At 43.7% G+C, this 17,878-nt stretch overlaps 1 protein-coding gene across 1 annotated transcript in view; it reads right to left on the bottom strand.

The window, feature by feature from the left end:
• eys (eyes shut homolog) overlaps positions 1 to 17,878 on the bottom strand; it is a 528,873-nt gene that overhangs the window by 51,109 nt on the left and 459,886 nt on the right. The window contains exons 43-44 of the mRNA XM_042332751.1: positions 4,679 to 4,787; positions 30 to 250 (exon numbers count right to left, since the gene is read on the bottom strand). Of these exons, the coding sequence (XP_042188685.1) occupies positions 30 to 250; positions 4,679 to 4,787 (330 nt within the window). The remainder of the gene's footprint in view (positions 1 to 29; positions 251 to 4,678; positions 4,788 to 17,878) is intronic.

The raw sequence follows: 17,878 nt of genomic DNA, 5'->3' as shown, positions 1-17,878 counted from the left end.
CGATCTTGCGTACAACCTTTGCTGCTTACCTGACACAGGTCCCGCCATTTTGGCAAGGTTGGTAGCCACAGATTGGGACGTCGCAGTTCACAATGTTTCTCCCTTTGACAGCTTCTTCCACAATGGAGAGCTCCTCGTCGTTCACCTGCAGCTCCCGGATGCAGCCAACATAACTGTGCTCCTGCACCATCCCCTGGTGCACTTCAGCCCCCGATGGCACACCCCCAAGGAAGATAGGTCCGAAATTCCCCTGAACATGAAGAGAGAAAGCACTTTAGATAATTGTGCTGTAACGTGTCGCGACTGTGCATTTTGTTAGACACCTTGGGATGTCTCAGGGGCTTGGGACGTCCTCCCAACGTAAAAGCTGATGTAAATTTGTTGTCGTTGTTGGAGGCAATTGATCGCCTCATACAAAGGACGGCAACTCTGACAACACAACACTCAGATGTGTTCTGTGCTCTTGAGGGTGAGAGACATGAACACTTTCCCATTTCAGGCAGAAGTGGCTTAAAATTGCGAGCGGGCTTTGTCTTAAAACCACTTTATCTCAAAATGTAAGACGATGCAGAACTTTGGAAAGATTTTTAAATTCAGGCTTAATTTAGAAGCTGTGTTTTTCCCAGATCTCTATGTCAGGAATGTTGGGCCCTGATTTTCTGCAGTTCTTTGCAAGGTCTGAGTATCAAGTACTGTAAAGCCCTGTTTATAGAGCTGAAGGCAGAGTGCTGATGCTTCCAGCATTCAAATGATTAGGAGGAAGACTCGGCCTGCACACTTTCTGCCCCCGATTGCATTGGCTAGGCGCTGAGAAGCTGAAGCTGAAATACTAACGGACAGGATTGGGACCCTCTGATGTGTTTAATTGCACATTCACAGCCCATCAGCTGTTAGATTGTTAATGGACTGTGAAAGAGCTCTGCTGGGACACTACACAAAACATGAGTGCTGGAAAAAGTGCATCTGTACACAATGCGTTGTTACTCCAGAATATCCAATGCACCTCACGCTGACCACGGGAACTCCAATACACGGTGATGTTGTGTCAGAGCAGTTTTCGGTCATTTCCCCCCTCCATCTCAGACTCCCAGTCAAGTCTGTGCTGGCTCTCAAGATGTTCATTCAATCCCTTTGCCCAGGTCTATCCCCATATCCCTTCAACAACAGCAACAACAACAGCGAGTGTCTGACACACGCGGAAAACGGTCACCACGCTTAAAACTTTCCAAACCAAACTGAGAATTCCATGCATTCCACTTACACATGGAAATCCCAGAGACAGATTGTTGGAATGAAATGCGCACTCTATCTTCCTGGAGGGAAACATCCTGCTTACCAAATTCCAGAAGGTCTTAGGCGCAGTTTGGCAAGAGCCAAGGCTTGGGAAACCCAGAGTGTCGTTGCTGGAGTCTAACCAGCTAAAACCGCTCAGCTATTGCTATCACTGTCTGTCACGCTTTTGTACTACTTATCCAGCTAGGACCACCCTGCCAGTTAGGGCTTTGACGAGCAGGATTAGCAGGAACTGAGTGGAACGACTCCCTTTCCACAGCGACTGATCTGCCCTTCCAAGACCTATATACAATGCGCCATTACTCCAGATTATCCCATGTACCTCAAACTGACCACTGGAACTCAGATCAAGGAGATGTTGCGTTAGAGCAGTTTTCAGTCATCTTCCCTCACCCTTCCCCCTCCAAGCTCAAACTCCCAGTCAGCTGTGTGAAGCTCTTTATGATGTTCTTCCCATTGTAACTACATTAGGCCACCCTGATAACTTTTATACAACCATTCTGGAGCAGAGATTGGATCAATCTATTAATCAAAATGCGACTAAAACCACAATCTCCAGGTCGCCTCAACAGGACTGCCACTAAGAATTATAGAATCAGAGATATTTATAGCGCAGAAGGTAACCATTTTTGCATATGATCTAGCACCTTATTACATCATTGAGGGTTCTCAGAGCGCTTCACAGGATATACTGTAAAGTGATTGACTGTGTATTTCTTATGGGAGAAATGCAGCAGCCAATTACGCACAGCAGTGTCCCACAAACAGCCATGGAGTAAGTGACCAATTTTATTTGGGGGTTGTTGGCAAGTACACTGGGAGAAACTCCCTTCTCTTTTCTAATACTGCCATGGGATCTTTAATATCCACCTGATGGGACCTCAGTTTAATGTCTCATCCGAAAGGCAGCATCTCCGATAATGAAACACATCCCAGCGCTACATTGGAGCGTCAGTTTAGATTTTGTGATTCCAATTCCCGACATGGCACTTAAACCAGAGGCTAGAGTGCTACCACTCAGCCCAGCTGACGTATTATTATAATAATAATGCTTGCATTTACATAGAGATTTATCACGACTTTGAAACGTCTCGAAGTGCTTCACACAGGATAGCATCTTGGAGCATTGCACAATGACAGAGTTGGATACCTTTAACTTTTAACCTGTAACTGTCTACTTCCCTCTTGGAACCCACAATGAACTCTGCCGCTAGTCTTACTCGGTAGAGTATTCCACATCCCGATAACCGTCTGTTTTATTGAATGATATTGCTCTACCCCAGTTTTGTTCATTTGAAAATCACCATAGAAATTGCAGGGATTAGACATATGAACCGCGATGATTCAGCGTGAAAAGCCTAGCAGGATCACCGCCTGATAATGCCAAATGCAATTTGAAGCCCTCTCACATGCTGTGACATTGTGTCTCTGTCCGAGCCTCAGAGAAAAATACCAGCTATAACTTTTCGCCCCAGCCTCTGTGTGAGATCCTCAATGTGAGAGTCAAGAGAGAAATAGCCAGGAGAGTGAATGATACAGGCTTGAAGAGGAAGGTATGGGGTATTGAATGAACATTGGTATCCCGTGCTGTAAAATTTGTATGATCCTATGATTATGTTTTGCCTATCAAAGGTACAGTCAATTCACTTTACTGTATATTCTGTGAAGCGCTTTGAGACGTCTTGAAGACTCAATAAGGTGCTATACGGTGCTATATTGTGGAGTCCTGTAGCTCAGTGGTTAGAGCACTCGCTTTGCAAGCGAGACACCTGGCTTTAATTCCAGGCAGAGGGTGAAACCTTGGGCAAGTTTCCTTACTCCACACGCCTGATAATAATCCCTCCAAAAGACAAAGCAATATTAAATTGATCATTTTCAATCCACATCTGTTTGTGGGACATTGCTGTGCGCAATTGGCTGCCGCGTTTCGCCCACAAATATACAGTCAATTCACTTTACAGCATATTCTGTAAAGCGCTTTGAGACGTCTAGAAGACGTGAAAAGTGCTATATCAAATGCAAGGATTATTATATTATTATTATATTATATCAAATGCAAGGATTATTAAGATTATTATTTATTTTAAGGAATTCTGAAAAACAGTAAAAAAAATCTTAATTTTTGATTTTCAGCAACAGCAACGACAATAACAAATGATATGGATAGTACGTTTCACGTCAGGAGGACGTCCCAAAGCAGTGGACCGTTAAGGATGTGCACCCAAGCAGGGGGTTGGAATCAGGGTTGGATCGGGGTGGGGGGAAGGGTGAGCAGAGAGGGTGAGGATTTTCTGTAATTCTATTTGGGTCGTAATTATTAATGAATTAATTTAAAATAGTTTTCAAAAATTGTGAGCAAGATCTTTAATCTCCAAGTGGCTCTCTCACCCTGAGATCACGGGGATTATCACACCACAGAGATTCCTAAACATTGCATGAATTTTTCAGCAGTTGCGGATAATTGTAATGATCTATCAACATCATATACATGCAGACTCATGTTCAAGCCACCGGATGAGCAACTTTAATTAGACCTATTAACCCCGCTTAAGAATAACAAATTGAGTTATCTACCTTTGCCTCTCAGTTCTGAGGGAACAACGCTGGTTTAAAGGAATTGCGCATTCATATTTAATATACCGACATATTCCGAGATCCACCAATCGACCAACAACTGTGTTCCTACTTACTGCTCGGTAAACAAAGGTGTGTAGAGTTTATGCCATTTAAAAAATGTTTGCATTTTTGCCCCCCTCTCCCCCTTCTTTCAAGTCCCGCCTGAAAACTTTCCTGTTCGACCGAGCTTACGGCCACCTCTCCCCTCCGAGACGGAGTCAGATTCCCCCATTGTTAAGCGCTATGAGATGCTACGTGGAGGGTGCTATATAAGTGCAAGTTGTTGTTGTTGCTGGAGTAAGGAAACTTGCCTAAGGTTTCGCCCTGCCCGGGAATTGAACCCGGGTTCTCTTGCTTGCTAGGCCAGTGCTCAAACCACTACGCTATGGGACTCCATGGCCAACTCCGAATACTGAGCACGGAACGGGATTGGAAGCAGGGAGCTCCAGCAGCTCCATTCCACCATCAGGCTGCCCGTTTGTTCTCAGACTGTTGACTTCAAATTTAAGATGACGCGGAATTTTACAATCTGGTTTTCCATTTCCATATAAGTAAACACGACCATAGAAAAGAGCAGTTGGAACTTGTGTTTCTTCCATTAAATATTGGTGTGCAATGACGAGCGTTCTCCCAGAATGGCTTATTCCCTTACAACATACCTTGCCTGGAAAAAAAACAGCATATTCTGTTGTTAAGTTGTTCGTGTAGAGATTCACATTAACAGCGTTAATAAATCGAGCAAGTTAAGCGTGATAATATTCAGTCCCACCTGGGAGGCTTGCTGCGACAGAAATTCCTTCTTTTGCACCGGTACATCTCCTTCCAGACTCACTTCAATCATACAGTAACCACCTTGGCTGCCAACAGGCAGCATATACCTGGAAAGGAAGGTAAAACGTCGGTAAAAGATTTGCTGCTGGATTGTCTCTGGATTGCTGCGGGATAAAGTTAGTGCACATTTACTGCTCGGTGTTACTGCACCAGTGGGAACCCACTAATCAACACCTTGCAACACCAACATCAACACCCTGAACAGGCAGATAGATGGACTTGGGTTCAACGTCTCTGAATGTTTGGGGTCTGAAGGACGGCAACTCTGACAGTGTAATGCTCCTCAGCACCTCACTGATGTATATGTATAGATTATATGAGTTCGAAGTCTTGATGTAGGGCTTGCTCCTACAATCGTCTGGCTCAGAAGCTAGTAACTGAGACAGGCTGACACATTATTGTTTAAAACTGGCTTTGAGAAACCACCCTTGCAAGCAGTAAGTGGTTTTCTTAGCGCTAAGTACATGCTAGTTGAGAATTACCGAAAGAAAATTCAGTCCCACACACAAGATTATGTTGATACTTACTCACTCTTGTTTCAAAATATATTTTTAATTTGCATAAATATTATTTTGCTCTCACAATTATAAAGTCTCATTACGCTTTAATATTTTGCAATGCCTGATGAATTTTTATTGCAGCAGGCAATTGCTTTTTTCACAAAAATAATCTTTTTGATTTAATTGAGGGACACATGCCTGGGTTATTTGCATAATCTGTACAACGAACAATTAATTGGCATCAGACAAGCCACCTTGTGAAAGCGTGGCTGAGGCAGACAGGGCTAGAGGATAAATGAACCTGAAAGACAAAATTACTGGGCAGATGCACTGTTTAGGTTTCAGCTCGGTTCGGTCGGAAGCACCCTCGTCTCCTATGCGGAAGGTTGTGGGTTCAAGCCCCACATTGGGGCTTTATGTCTGGGATGGGAACACTGCATCTTTGGAAGTGCCGTCTTTTGGATGAAACGTTAAACCAAGGTACTGTCTGACTCTCTAGGTGGATGTTAAAGATCCCGTGGCATTTTGAAAAAAATGGTCGTTTCATTGGCTGTTTGGTGGGACATTTCTGCACGCAAATTGCCTGCCATATTTGCCTATGGTCAAAGAGGAGAGTCTTGAGACTGGCCTTGAAGGAGACACGGGAGGGAGCGAGGCTAAGCGACTGTGGGATGGAGTTCCAAAGGATGGGGGCAGAGATGCTGAAGGCCCGACCTCTGATGGTTAGGGACATACTTAACCCGAGAATGTCAGAATTGAGTTAACCCTTTGTGGAGGTCTCGCTACATTGGGAGAGGGAATTATTCCCACTCAGCTCCTGTTAACCCTGCAAGCCAAGGTTGTGGGACGTCCTCTGATGGGAAAGGCCCTATCTTAAATGTAAGGATTATTATTAGTGTGACTCCTTCACTGATACTGATTCCTCCATTGGTGCTAACTGCTCTATTCCCAATTCTCTGCTCTTTGTCCCATAATTCAAAGTCTACAGATCTGTCATAGCAGCTACCCTGATATCAAATTACATTGAGGATCTGATCCTGGGAGCTAACGGAAGCTGAAGTACTCACTACCCAAGCTGTGGGAAAAACCATCACTCAGAACAACTCTCTCCTTTCAATTACATTCCCAGAGTCAAAGTGTGGCCAGATTAAAAGGGAATATTCCATCACAGTTAGTGAGGATTCGGCCAAATTTCATCTTTGAAGGTGAATTTTGTTCTCATCTTATCTGTGTCAATCGCAACACATGGGCAGTAAGAGTGATAGCATTTACTGTGGAGCCACAAGCTGTCAGCCCATCCCACATATTGATAAAAACGCTCCCAGCGAGTTTGGTGCCTTTATTGACAAAGATTTATTTATGCGGGAAAGATAAACCCAGCATAGGAACGAGCTGATACCAACTCTTATTCAGCTGATGGAAGCAGTGCAAACCACTTTAGACAAGCTGGCGATTGATTTATTTGTTAAGGTTTTCTCTGCGGTGGTAGAAGGGACTATTGCTGCTGGCCTCAGCGCTTGAGCAGTTGTGGAAATCACGATGTACCGATGAACCGAAGACGATAAAGGGACTGAGATGCACTTGGTTGAGAGTATGCCCTGGGGGTGTACAAATAGATACAAAACCATAGGTGAGATAGTACAACCGTCGTTCTCAAAAGAGTGTTTTCCTCCAGCAAGTGTTTATGCAACTCATCCTCATAAGTTAACTCTTTAAGCCGTGGTATCATTCCTAGTATAATAATGATGATAATCATAATAATAATAATCCTTGCATTTGATATAGCGCTTTTCACATCTTCTAGACGTCTCAAAGTACTATACTGTAAAGGGAATTGACCGTATATTTGTGGGCAAAACACGGCAGCCAATTGCGCACAGCAGTGTCCCACAAACAGTCATGGATTGAATGACCAAATTCGTATTTTTTTTTAGAGAGATTATTAGTCTCGCAAAAGCGATCCGCCAATTGAGTAATAACCGGATTCCTACTTACCGCTGGGTAAACAGAGGGGCGTGGAGTAAGCAAACTTGCTCAACATTTCGCCCTGCCGGGAATCAAACCCAGGTCACTCGCTTGCGAGGCGAGTGCTCTCACCACTGAGTTACAGGACCCCACAATGTTGGTTGTATTGTGTTGGTATATGTGAACATAACCACTTATTCCTGAACTGTTTATATAACTTTCATTTCAACGTCAAATCGAATTTATTACCCCAAATTACAAATGTATTTTAAGTTCAATTTAGAATCATTTGCAGTCATGCGTGGTGGCTTGCTGAGGTTACAGTATTAAAGCTTGGCAGGCCCACCAAGGTTGCAGATTAAAATCTACTCGTAGTTCCCTAGTCTCCATCCATCATTGCAGTCCAGTCGGAGCACATCACTACCCTTTGTCATGCCGGCTGTTACAACGATTCAACTTCTGTGGTGCTGCTGTGCTTTATTACAAACTTGCCGGTTTGCCCATAGTGCACAAGACAGGGTCTGACAGCTGAGGAGCTGCTTGTTGTCTCCTCACAACAAAAGCTCCTGTTAGTGCTGTTACTAAATTGCCACCAGCCTCGATGCAAAGCGTAATGCTGAATGGAACTGATCAACAAAAGGTCCACAAAATATACAGTCAATTCACTTTACAGTATATCCTATGAAGCGTTTGAGATGTCTCAAAGGCGTCTTATTATTATCATTATTATTATTATTCTTTTGTGTGGGATGGGGCAATTGCAGAGAACTTAGCAGAAAGATAACAATGCTTCCAGCCTCGCCTGTCTCAACACTTTGTTTCACCAAGAAAGCATACAGTCAATCCACTGAGCTGTATGTTCTGTGAAGCACTCTGAGACAAATCAATGATGTGATGAGGCGCTACATCAAATGCAAGGATTATTATTACTATTATTGTAAAATTCCCTTAAAATTTTGTGAATCCAATTGCTTAATTTCCCCCTCTGCCATGTTGCTCTGTCTTTGGTCTGACCTCTTCTTGCTGGGGGTTGGGGGGCAGGTGAAGTACAGTTCCATAGTCACTATTATCTGCCTGAGCCTGACCTCTCAGCTGCCACACACAGACACAAAACCACTAGAGCAGGGGGACCAGGAATGGAAAGCCTGTAGTCAGTCCCTCTCTAACCTGAGAAGGCCAGGGCCAATTTAGAGTTCCCATTCAACCCTGGCTGTTCAAGGCACTTTTCCACGTCAATAGGTGATGTCCAGGGGGTCCACAAAAGTCCTGTTACACCTTTTTTTTTAACACAGTGCACTGACCAACAATTGAAACATGTGGAAGTATGATGACAATTGTATTTAAAGGTAAGTGATTGTATTCAGTGCAAGTTTGTAACTGTATTTAGGCATCCAGAGGATAGGTGTGAGTGAGCGCCATGATTCTCATGGCAGATAATGATCTGTTGCCATGTTTGGTGTGACACCTTCTGAAACATGGTGGAGTGAGGAGGTGAAAGGCAGATCTGACAGCTTGTTTCAGCTTCTCCGTCATCTCATATCACTGTTTTGTAACAGGGGGTAACAGGACTTTGTGTGCCGTCTGTGCATGTGTAAGTTCTTGTAATCAGCAGCTAGAATGGGGGAGTGGGGGGCAGGACTTCGGACTTAGTTGAGAAATAACTCAATCATGTTACGGAAGATATTGCACTGAACATGGCAACAGATCATGGGAAATTGGTAGTTCTTCAACCAAATACAGTCACTACGCTTCACAGTAAATCCTGCAAAACATTTCCAGAAGTCTTCACGATTTAGAGGCACCGTATCAAATCAAAGGTTATAATACTAATAATAATCTTTGTGTTTGATATAATGCTTATAATGTTAAAATGATTCAAAGGAATTTGGAGGTAATTCTGTTAAGTGCAGTGACCTGGTGATTTGTAGGCAAACACAGCAGCCATGTTTCTTTTTTGATCAACCGGGTGTCTGATATACGTCGAAACCCGTCACCGTGCTTAAGAATATCTAAACCAAACTGAGAATTTCCACATATGTGTTTTATCTACTCATGAAGATTTCTCTGTGTCTGGAATGGAACGCACACTCTCTCCTCAGAGGATCTCAGCAGCTTTATGCTGTTATGGGAAATTGGTAGTTTGATATTCTGGAAGCATTTCTGCTCTTAATAGAGATTATTTAAAAACCCTTTGTTTTCCATTCCAGGAGCAAGGCGACATGGATGGTCTTACTCAATGGACCAGTGCCGTGTAATTGCTTTTAAATATTAGTGGAAGTGATAAATGGTAGTGCCATGTGCAGTTTGGCTACGAATGACTTATTCCCTTTCCATTTCAATCTTAAAAACAGATAAATAACAGGGCTCCCGCCTTATTTTGGTCTCTGTTGCTGTGTGTTAATTCCTTAACAATGATTCAATAAAACCATCTGTTTCCTTTCGCCATTTAAGACCTGGGCTGCACATTAGCATTCCAAAGTGACGACCTAGTCACCACTTTGGTGACCTGATTTCCTTCAAATTGTGTCCTATCTGCCTGTTCAGGTTTACTTTAAAAATCCTATGGCTGCTATTCAACAACAACCTGTATTTATATAGCGCCCTTCACGCAGGGTAGTGTCAATTCAAAAAGAGAAGGGAGTTCCTCTCTCCCAGTGTCCTGGCCAACAATCTCCCAAATAAAATTGATCATTCACTTCATGGCTGTTTGTGTGTCATTGCTTAGCGCAAGTTGGCTGTCGTTTGGTCAACAAAATGCACTGTCGCTACACTTTGTAGTAAATCCTGTGAAGCGTTTTCAGAAGCCCTCTCGATTTAAAGGCGTTATATCAAATGCAAAGATTATAACAATAATAATCTTTGCATGTGATATGATTCTTTGACCGTGCCTTCGATCACCCTCTTTCCCCTCCTGCCCTCCACCCTCTCTGATCCTGACCCCCAGTCGGATCCGAAACACTGACTGTCCAGCACCTTGCGATGTTCTCCCAACATAAAAGACATTATACAAATGTAATTTTGTTGTTGTTGTTGTTGTTGTTATATTGCTAAAATGACTCAAGGGAATTTGTAGGTAATTTCTGTTAAGGTCTGTAGGCAAAAATGGCCACCAATATGCACAAGACAATGTCTCACACAGTGTTATGAAGTAACTGATCAATCTTGCCTGAGAGATTATTGGTTAGGGCATAGGGAAAAACTCCCTTATCAAACAATGTCCCGGGATCTTTAATGGTTATCTGATCAGGCAGACAGGGACTTGGTTTAAAATCTCCGCTAGTGGATGAGACAAAGCTGATAGCCACTACAATAACAACTTGCATTTATATAGTGCCCATCATGAAGAAGGTCCATTTGCTCTCAGCGTTCCATAGTGCGAAATCTTACTGTCATTGCAGTACAGTACTTAGAGTGCTGCACAGTGGTGGGGAACACAGAGTAAGGAGGAAGGGAGAGGTGACTATTGGTGTGGTTGAAGAGGTAAGTGCTAATAATAATAATAATCCTTGCATTCGAAGTAGTGCTTTTCATGTCTTCTATATGTCCCAAAGCGCTTCACAGAATATACTTTAAAGTGAATTAACTATATTTGTGGGCGAAACACGGCAGCCAATTGCGCACAACAGTGTCCCACAAACAGTCGTTGATTGAGTGACCAAATTATTATTGNTTTTTTTGAGGGATTATTATCCCCAGGAAAAGCAATCAGCCAATCGACTAACAACCGGGTTCCTATTTACTGTTAGGTAAACAGAAGCATGTGAAGTAAGGAAACTTGCCCAACATTTCGCCCTGCCGGGAATCAAACCCAGGTCTCTCGCTTGCGAGGTGAGTGCTCTAACCACTGAGCTACAGGAATAATGTTGGATTAAGAGATAGATAAAGAGCGTGGGAAGCGGAGGGATTGAGGCAGAAAGTTCCACAGATTAAGAGTATAGTGGCCTGAAGGCATGATCACATCTGGTGGCGAGCAGGCTTGTGTCTGCTAAGCGAAGGGGATGGACAGTGGAGTGGGATTATGAGTTTAAAGCTGTAATGCGATGACAGTAAGATTTCGCACTATGGAACGTTGAGAGCAAATGGACCTTCTTCATCTGAACATCTCTTGAGGAAGGTAGACAGCCACTAACATAGAACAAAGATGGCAACAGCTTTACCAGTGTAGGGGCATTGGACTTCACCTAAAATTTGGGGATTTTCAATGTGATGAACAATGATGTACAATGAGTATTCAAGGGCAGAGACTCCGAGGTGCATAATGCAGATGAAAATAGGGAGGTGCATGTACAGAGACTCCCACAAGGGTTCCCCAAACAACAACAAACAAGTCTTTCACATTGGGAGGATGTCCCAAGAAGGCACTGGACAGTCAGGGATTCGGTCCCAAGCTGGGGTTTGGGATTAGGAGGGGTGGAGGGCAAGGAGAGTGGGGGTAGGAGGGTGACTAAAGAGGTAAGGGCAAAGAAATGGGCCTTTGAAGGAGGTAAGGGAGGGGGCGATCAAAAACACTGTGGGAAGGAGATCCAGAGGGCGGGAGCAGAGAGGTTGAAGCCCTGACCAGACAGGCGGGGGACGTGGAGAGGGAATCAAGAGGGAATAAAGAGGGAATCTGAGAAACTGAGGACTCAGCTCAATTCAATTCCGGATTATATACGTACATGGCATTCCATGCATATATCTGGATGCGAGTGCATTGCTTAATTCATCTGCTATAGCCAAGTAACATAAAGCAGCCGTTTTAGCCAAGCAAGCATTATTTGCCTTAAAATGATTGTGTGTCTAAACTCTGACAGTGTGTCGCAGCGTGCATATGCTGCACACTCCAGCAAACCCATATTATTAACAGTACAGAAAACCCTTCCTCTCAGCCAGCAGACACTGGATGGCAGTACAGGAACACATCAGGTTAGTATTGGGATACCAAGCTAATGCTGCTGCAGCCTCAACTAAAACATTAGAGGCCTGATGCCTGGGGCTCTTAGTCTGAAGAGCAGTGTATCAGAGACTGTGGGGAATGTTTGGGTTTTGGGGTGGAGGGTGGGAGAAGTACAGATTTGGACTAAAATTAGGGGGAAATTAAGACTGAATTTAAGAATTTGCCAACATTTTCTACAATCTTAAATTCTAAGACAACGGTCATGAAGCTAAGGCCATGAGAACCCTGGGCCATGGAATCCTGATAAAATAATAACAATAATAATCCTAGCATTTGGCATGGCATCTTCTCATGTCATTGAGATGCCTTGAAGTCTTGCATAGAATATACTATCAAGTAAATTGGCTGTGTATTTTGTGAGCGAAAGACGGCAGCCAAATTGCACACAGCAGTGTGGGTCTGGGTAAGTGGGAACCAAGGGGATGCGGGGAGAGGAAAGGTGACTGAAGCAACACTAACAACCTGCATTTATGCAGTGCCCTTCACACGGGGTAGTGTCTCGAAGCGCATGAAAGCATGGTTATAGAGGTACGTTTTGTGTCTTGAATGAGGGGAGGGAGGGAGTGAGTAAGTCGGAGAGACTCAGGGAAGGTGTAGAACATCTTGAGCATCGTTACTCACATCAGTTATGTTCTGCAAAATGTTGGAGGCGACTGAAATGAGATTTTTGTTTTTTTAAAAAAAAAGTGACAGAAAAGAATGTAAATGTCAGTGATTTTTGATGTGTTCGTGAAAAAGTAATTTCGAACTGTCTAACTCGGTGAGTCAATGCTCCCAAAGACATCCTGACGGTGGTTCAAAGCTACCCATCCATCTTTAATCGAGAGAGGCCCAAGATTGTTTTATCACCTCTGCGCGAGACACAGGTGCAGTTTGTGAGATCGCAGTGGCATTTCAATATCCCTTTCTTACCTATTGGGAAAAGGAAAACTCATGTTGCGAGCTAATTCCAGTCATTGCAAAGTCGTGAATAAATCCTAGAGCGCCTTTCACATACTGGGGACGTCTCAAAGTCCTTCACACAACTGACTGGGAGTCCGAGCAGAATGGGAAATTAAAGGGGTCGGAAATTAGAGCCATAGAAATGCATAATAATAATAATCCTTACATTTGACATAGCCTTATCACGTCTTCGAGACGTCTCAAAGCCCTTCAAGAATACTCTTGAACGTTGGTTTCTGCAGGTGTCAGCTGACCAACCTCCCCCCACTCCCCCCCCAAAAAAAATCTCAACGGTGTTCACATGTCAGGTATCGCACGTGAACAATAAAGATCCTGTTGTACTGATTCTAACTGTCAGCCACGGCCCTAGACTTAGTGTGACAACCTCTTTCTGAACCTTTTATCCCTGTGACCTATGTCACTGAAGCTTAGCATGTTGTTCTGTTTTAGTGCTGGTTGAGAGCAGTTTTGTCCTCTAGCACTATTGAAAAAATAGAGAATTTCTCTAGGTGTGTTGGCTAACAAACCTCCAGATAAAATTAGCCTGCAAGGACCTTTGCAGGCCCAAGATGGAAGGGACCCCTGCTTACAAAAACAGGCACAACACCTAGCAGTAACTGTATTACATACTGGCCCATCTGCTCCCTCCGCTCAGCAGACTTTGACCTGCTCATTGACCCTCGCCTGACCAGAACCACCATCGATGGTCGGGGATCTTTCTACCTTTCTGCCCACACCATCTAGAACACCATCCCACAGTCTCTTCACTCACCCCCTCCCTTGACTATTTCAAGGCTGGTCTCAAGACCCTCCTTTTTGACCGCGCCTTCGGTCACACACCTACACAGACCCTCCCTGCCCTCCACCCATCCTGATCCCAACCCCCAGCTCGGGTGCACATTCCTGACTGTCCAACACCTTGGGGCATCCTCCTGACGTGAAAGGCGCTTTACAAAGTGATTTGTTGCTATTGTTGATGTAGGAACTTTGAGAAGTTTTGATGTGGCAAAATAATAATTAACGTGATCATTTTAAATAAAAATATAATTATTTGACATAATATGATTTTATTTGGTCAGTCGCGGGTCTGACAAATGCGCAAACCTATCACGATAGTTAAAAGAGTATGCAAAGCAGACTGAGAGTAACACACTTGTATGCCACCTACACATGGAAATTTCTTCCTGTTTGGAATGGAAGTGCACCTTTCCTGGATGGACACTCACTGCTTAGTTAATTCCCGAGAGTATATGGCATAGGTTGGCAAGAGCCAAGTCTTGAGGATCCCAGAGTGTGTGCTGGGTTACTGTTGCAGTTCAACCAGATAAAACTTCTTAGTTTCCTAAATAATGTTAAAGTTAATAGTGAACGAACAGGGTATTGGAATAATAATAATCCATGCATTTATTATAGCCCCTTATCACATCTTTCAGACATCTCAAAACGCTTCTCAGGATATACTATAAAGTATTTTTGATTGTGTTTTATGGATGAAATGTGGGAGCCAGTATGCGCACAGCAATGTCGCACAAACAGCCATGAAGTGAATGACCAATTTTATTTGAGGGATTTGTTGGTCAGGGCACCAGGAGAAACACCTTTCTCTTTTCGAATAGTGACATGGGATCTTTAAAGTCCAAACCGAACAGGCGGATAACCCTTGGTTTAATGTCTCATCGAAGGACGGCAGCATCTTCGATGTTGCAACACGCCCCCAACATTGCATTGGAATATCATCTTAGACTATGTGATTCCAAGTCCCAATGTGGGGCTTGAACCCACAACCTTCTGACTCAGAGGTGAGAGGCCAACCACTGCGCCAGGCCGACAGGCAGGAATACTAGAACCAGCACTAACACAATGGGATGAAGGACTTCTTTCTTTGCGGTATTGGAAATGCTCCAAGACACTACCGTCACGAAGAGCGCTATATAAATGGCTGTTGTCCTGAATGCAAGTTGTCATCATTGTTGCAAACGCTCCAGAATTCCTCTGTTGTTTGCAGTGCAACCGAACATTTTGCGTCTGATATCCCCCTCATGCTCCTTATCTTTCTGTTCAATTGCACCCTCTAGATAATGGCATCCAATGTCACGGCATATAAAAGGAAACAGCCTTTTCCACAGAAAGCTGAACAAAATCAGCACAGTAGGTTAGTTTGCATAATGGAGGAATTGAAGTGCAGAGGGGGTTGTGCTGGTTGAAATGATATGGAATGTTGATAGCGGATTCAGAAACACTGGTTGCAATTCTCCAGAACAACCGCAATTAATCAGTCAAGTCCACCTCCAAATAGCATGGGTGAAAATAATTTCCAAATGTACTTGTTTGTAATAATATTAGCATTTCAGATTATGCCTTTCACGCAGGGAGGATGTCTCAAAGCACTCCATGGGATTTATTGTAAGGGGTAGTAACTATTTTGCAGGTGAATGCAGCAGCCAATGTGCATACAGCAATATGCCACAAACAACCATGAAATTAATGATAATAATAATAATCCTTGCATTTGCTGTAGCGTCTTATCATCTCTTCAAGGCATCTCAAAGCATTTCACAGAATCTACTGTAAAGTGAATTTGCATATTTTGTGGGCAAAACGTGGCAGCATATTGTGGACAGCAGTGTCTGACAAACAGTCGCAAATTGAGTGACCAAATATAGATTTTTTTTCTTTGAAGGGATTATTATCCCTGGAAAGTGATCCACCAATCAACTGACAACCGGGTTCCTACTTACTGCTAGGTAAACAGAGGGGTTTGGAGTAAGGAAACGTGCCAAAGGTTTCACCCTGCCCAGGAATCAAACTTGGGTCCTCTCGTTTGGTGAGTCAAGTGCTGTAACCAATATGCTACAGGACTCCATCAAATGAGCCAGGCTGACATCAATTGACATAGTCTTGTTTAGTACTTTCCTCTAACTCCAATACTCCAAGGTGAACCCAGGAGGGGGAAGGCTGCCTGTGGTACTGAGTGTCACTTTGCCAAGGTTCTCAATGCTCGCTTTCACCTCCTATCTCTTCTTAATGACATCATTAGGGCTATTAGCTGTAAATTAATTTACCCCATTAGCTCCGTAAATAGGACTTGGATATTTCAAACTGTATGGGATCTTTAATGTGGGTTTAATGGTTCAGCATTGTGCTAGTAGTGCAATTATGCAGAGCTTATGATGGAAAGGGTTGAAGAGGAATGCTCTTATGGTTTGAATGGTAAACCAATGTGCTGAGTAATGTGTACATAACTATATTTCCGTCATCAGAGCAAAATGGGGTTGGACTCATTTCTATCTCATTATCTTGAAACAAGTTTTAGATTTTCTTTAATGACAAATAGGCTCATTATTGACAACATGTCAACAGCGGGAGCTGTACAGATGGTTGGGGAATCAGTGCCACTCGAACAAGTCTGGAGGAGCCAGTAGACGGTGCTGTTGTGCCTTGCTTGCCTTCAAAGCCCTCTAAAGCCTTGCTCCTCGCTACCTCTATAACATACTAACCTCATATAGACCTGCCCGCTCCCTCCGCTCGGCGCTCCAGTCCACTCCATTTCCCTCGCCCAGCCCATCCCACCAACAGCGTTCAGACCTTCAGCCTTTCTGCCCTCACCCTTTGGAACTGCATTCCACAGTCCCTTTGCCCCACCCCCTCCCTTGCTTCCTTCAAGGCCCGTATCAACACCCACCTCTTTGACTGTGCCTTTGGTCACTCTCCTACCCCCACCCTGCCTGCTCTCCACCCCTCCTGATCTCAACCACCAACTCGGGTCCAAATCCTTGATTGTCCAATGCCTTGGGATGTCTTCCCGATATGAAAGGTGTTATACAAATGTAATTTTTTGTTATTTTTGTGATCACATAAGTGAGGCTGGAAAGAGAGAAGTGCAGTCTGCCCTTGGACATGTTTGTTTCACTTCCCAGTGAACCTCAGACCAGGGACCTCAGCATTGGCTCCTCTGAATTTATCTATGGTAATAATATGAGAGAAGAGTTTGCTTTGCCCTCCCTTCCATCCCCTCCCTCCCTGCAAAGTCATCAAAACCTAACAAGACGGCCTGATAAGACAAACATAACCACAGTTGGATGAGCTATATCTTGTAATATCACATAATCAGGAATTGGAGATAATACATCAGAATTGCCTCACTCTTAATAGAATCTTAGTTGTCAGCCTGGCTCAGTTGGTGACATTGCTACCTATGATTTGTAAGGGTTGAGGGTTCATTCCCATGATGATACTTTGATCTCACTTTCTAGTCTGACACTCCAGTTCAGTGCTGGTGGATTGGTTGGGGAGGGGGAGAAGAGAGTCTCGCCTCTCTTCTGCACTGACCAACAACCGACCCAAATAAAATTGACCATAAAATTTACCATTCCTCCCGCCTGTCTCAAGACCCTCGTCTTCGACTAGCCGTTGGCCATCCTCCTACCCTACTGCCCCCACCCTTTCTGGTCTCAACCCCCAGCTCAGGTCCAAATCCTTGAGTTTCCAGTGTCTTGGGATGTCCTCCCAATGTGAATGGCACTATAGAAATGTAATTTGTTGTTGTTTGTGGTTGTTTACGGGATAATGCTATGTACAAATGGCTGCTGCAACTCCAATCTTATTCAATCTAATTGCTTTTTTGCTTACCTTTGGATCAGTGGCAAACTTTTACAGCCCCAAACAATAACCTAAGGAGCTGGAAGCTTATTAATTCAAGGAAATCCTTTTATGTTACCATTAATGTAATGTTGTGACTATTATTCAATTTGATCTGAATAATAAACGATGAATCAACTAATCTCCATAACAGGTT

This window comes from Callorhinchus milii, unplaced genomic scaffold, assembly GCF_018977255.1.
Source record: "Callorhinchus milii isolate IMCB2004 unplaced genomic scaffold, IMCB_Cmil_1.0 Scaffold3, whole genome shotgun sequence".
Taxonomy (NCBI): Eukaryota; Metazoa; Chordata; class Chondrichthyes; order Chimaeriformes; family Callorhinchidae; genus Callorhinchus; species Callorhinchus milii.
The sequence above is the reverse complement of the archived record's forward strand: the minus strand, read 5'-3'. Positions and strand labels throughout refer to the sequence as shown.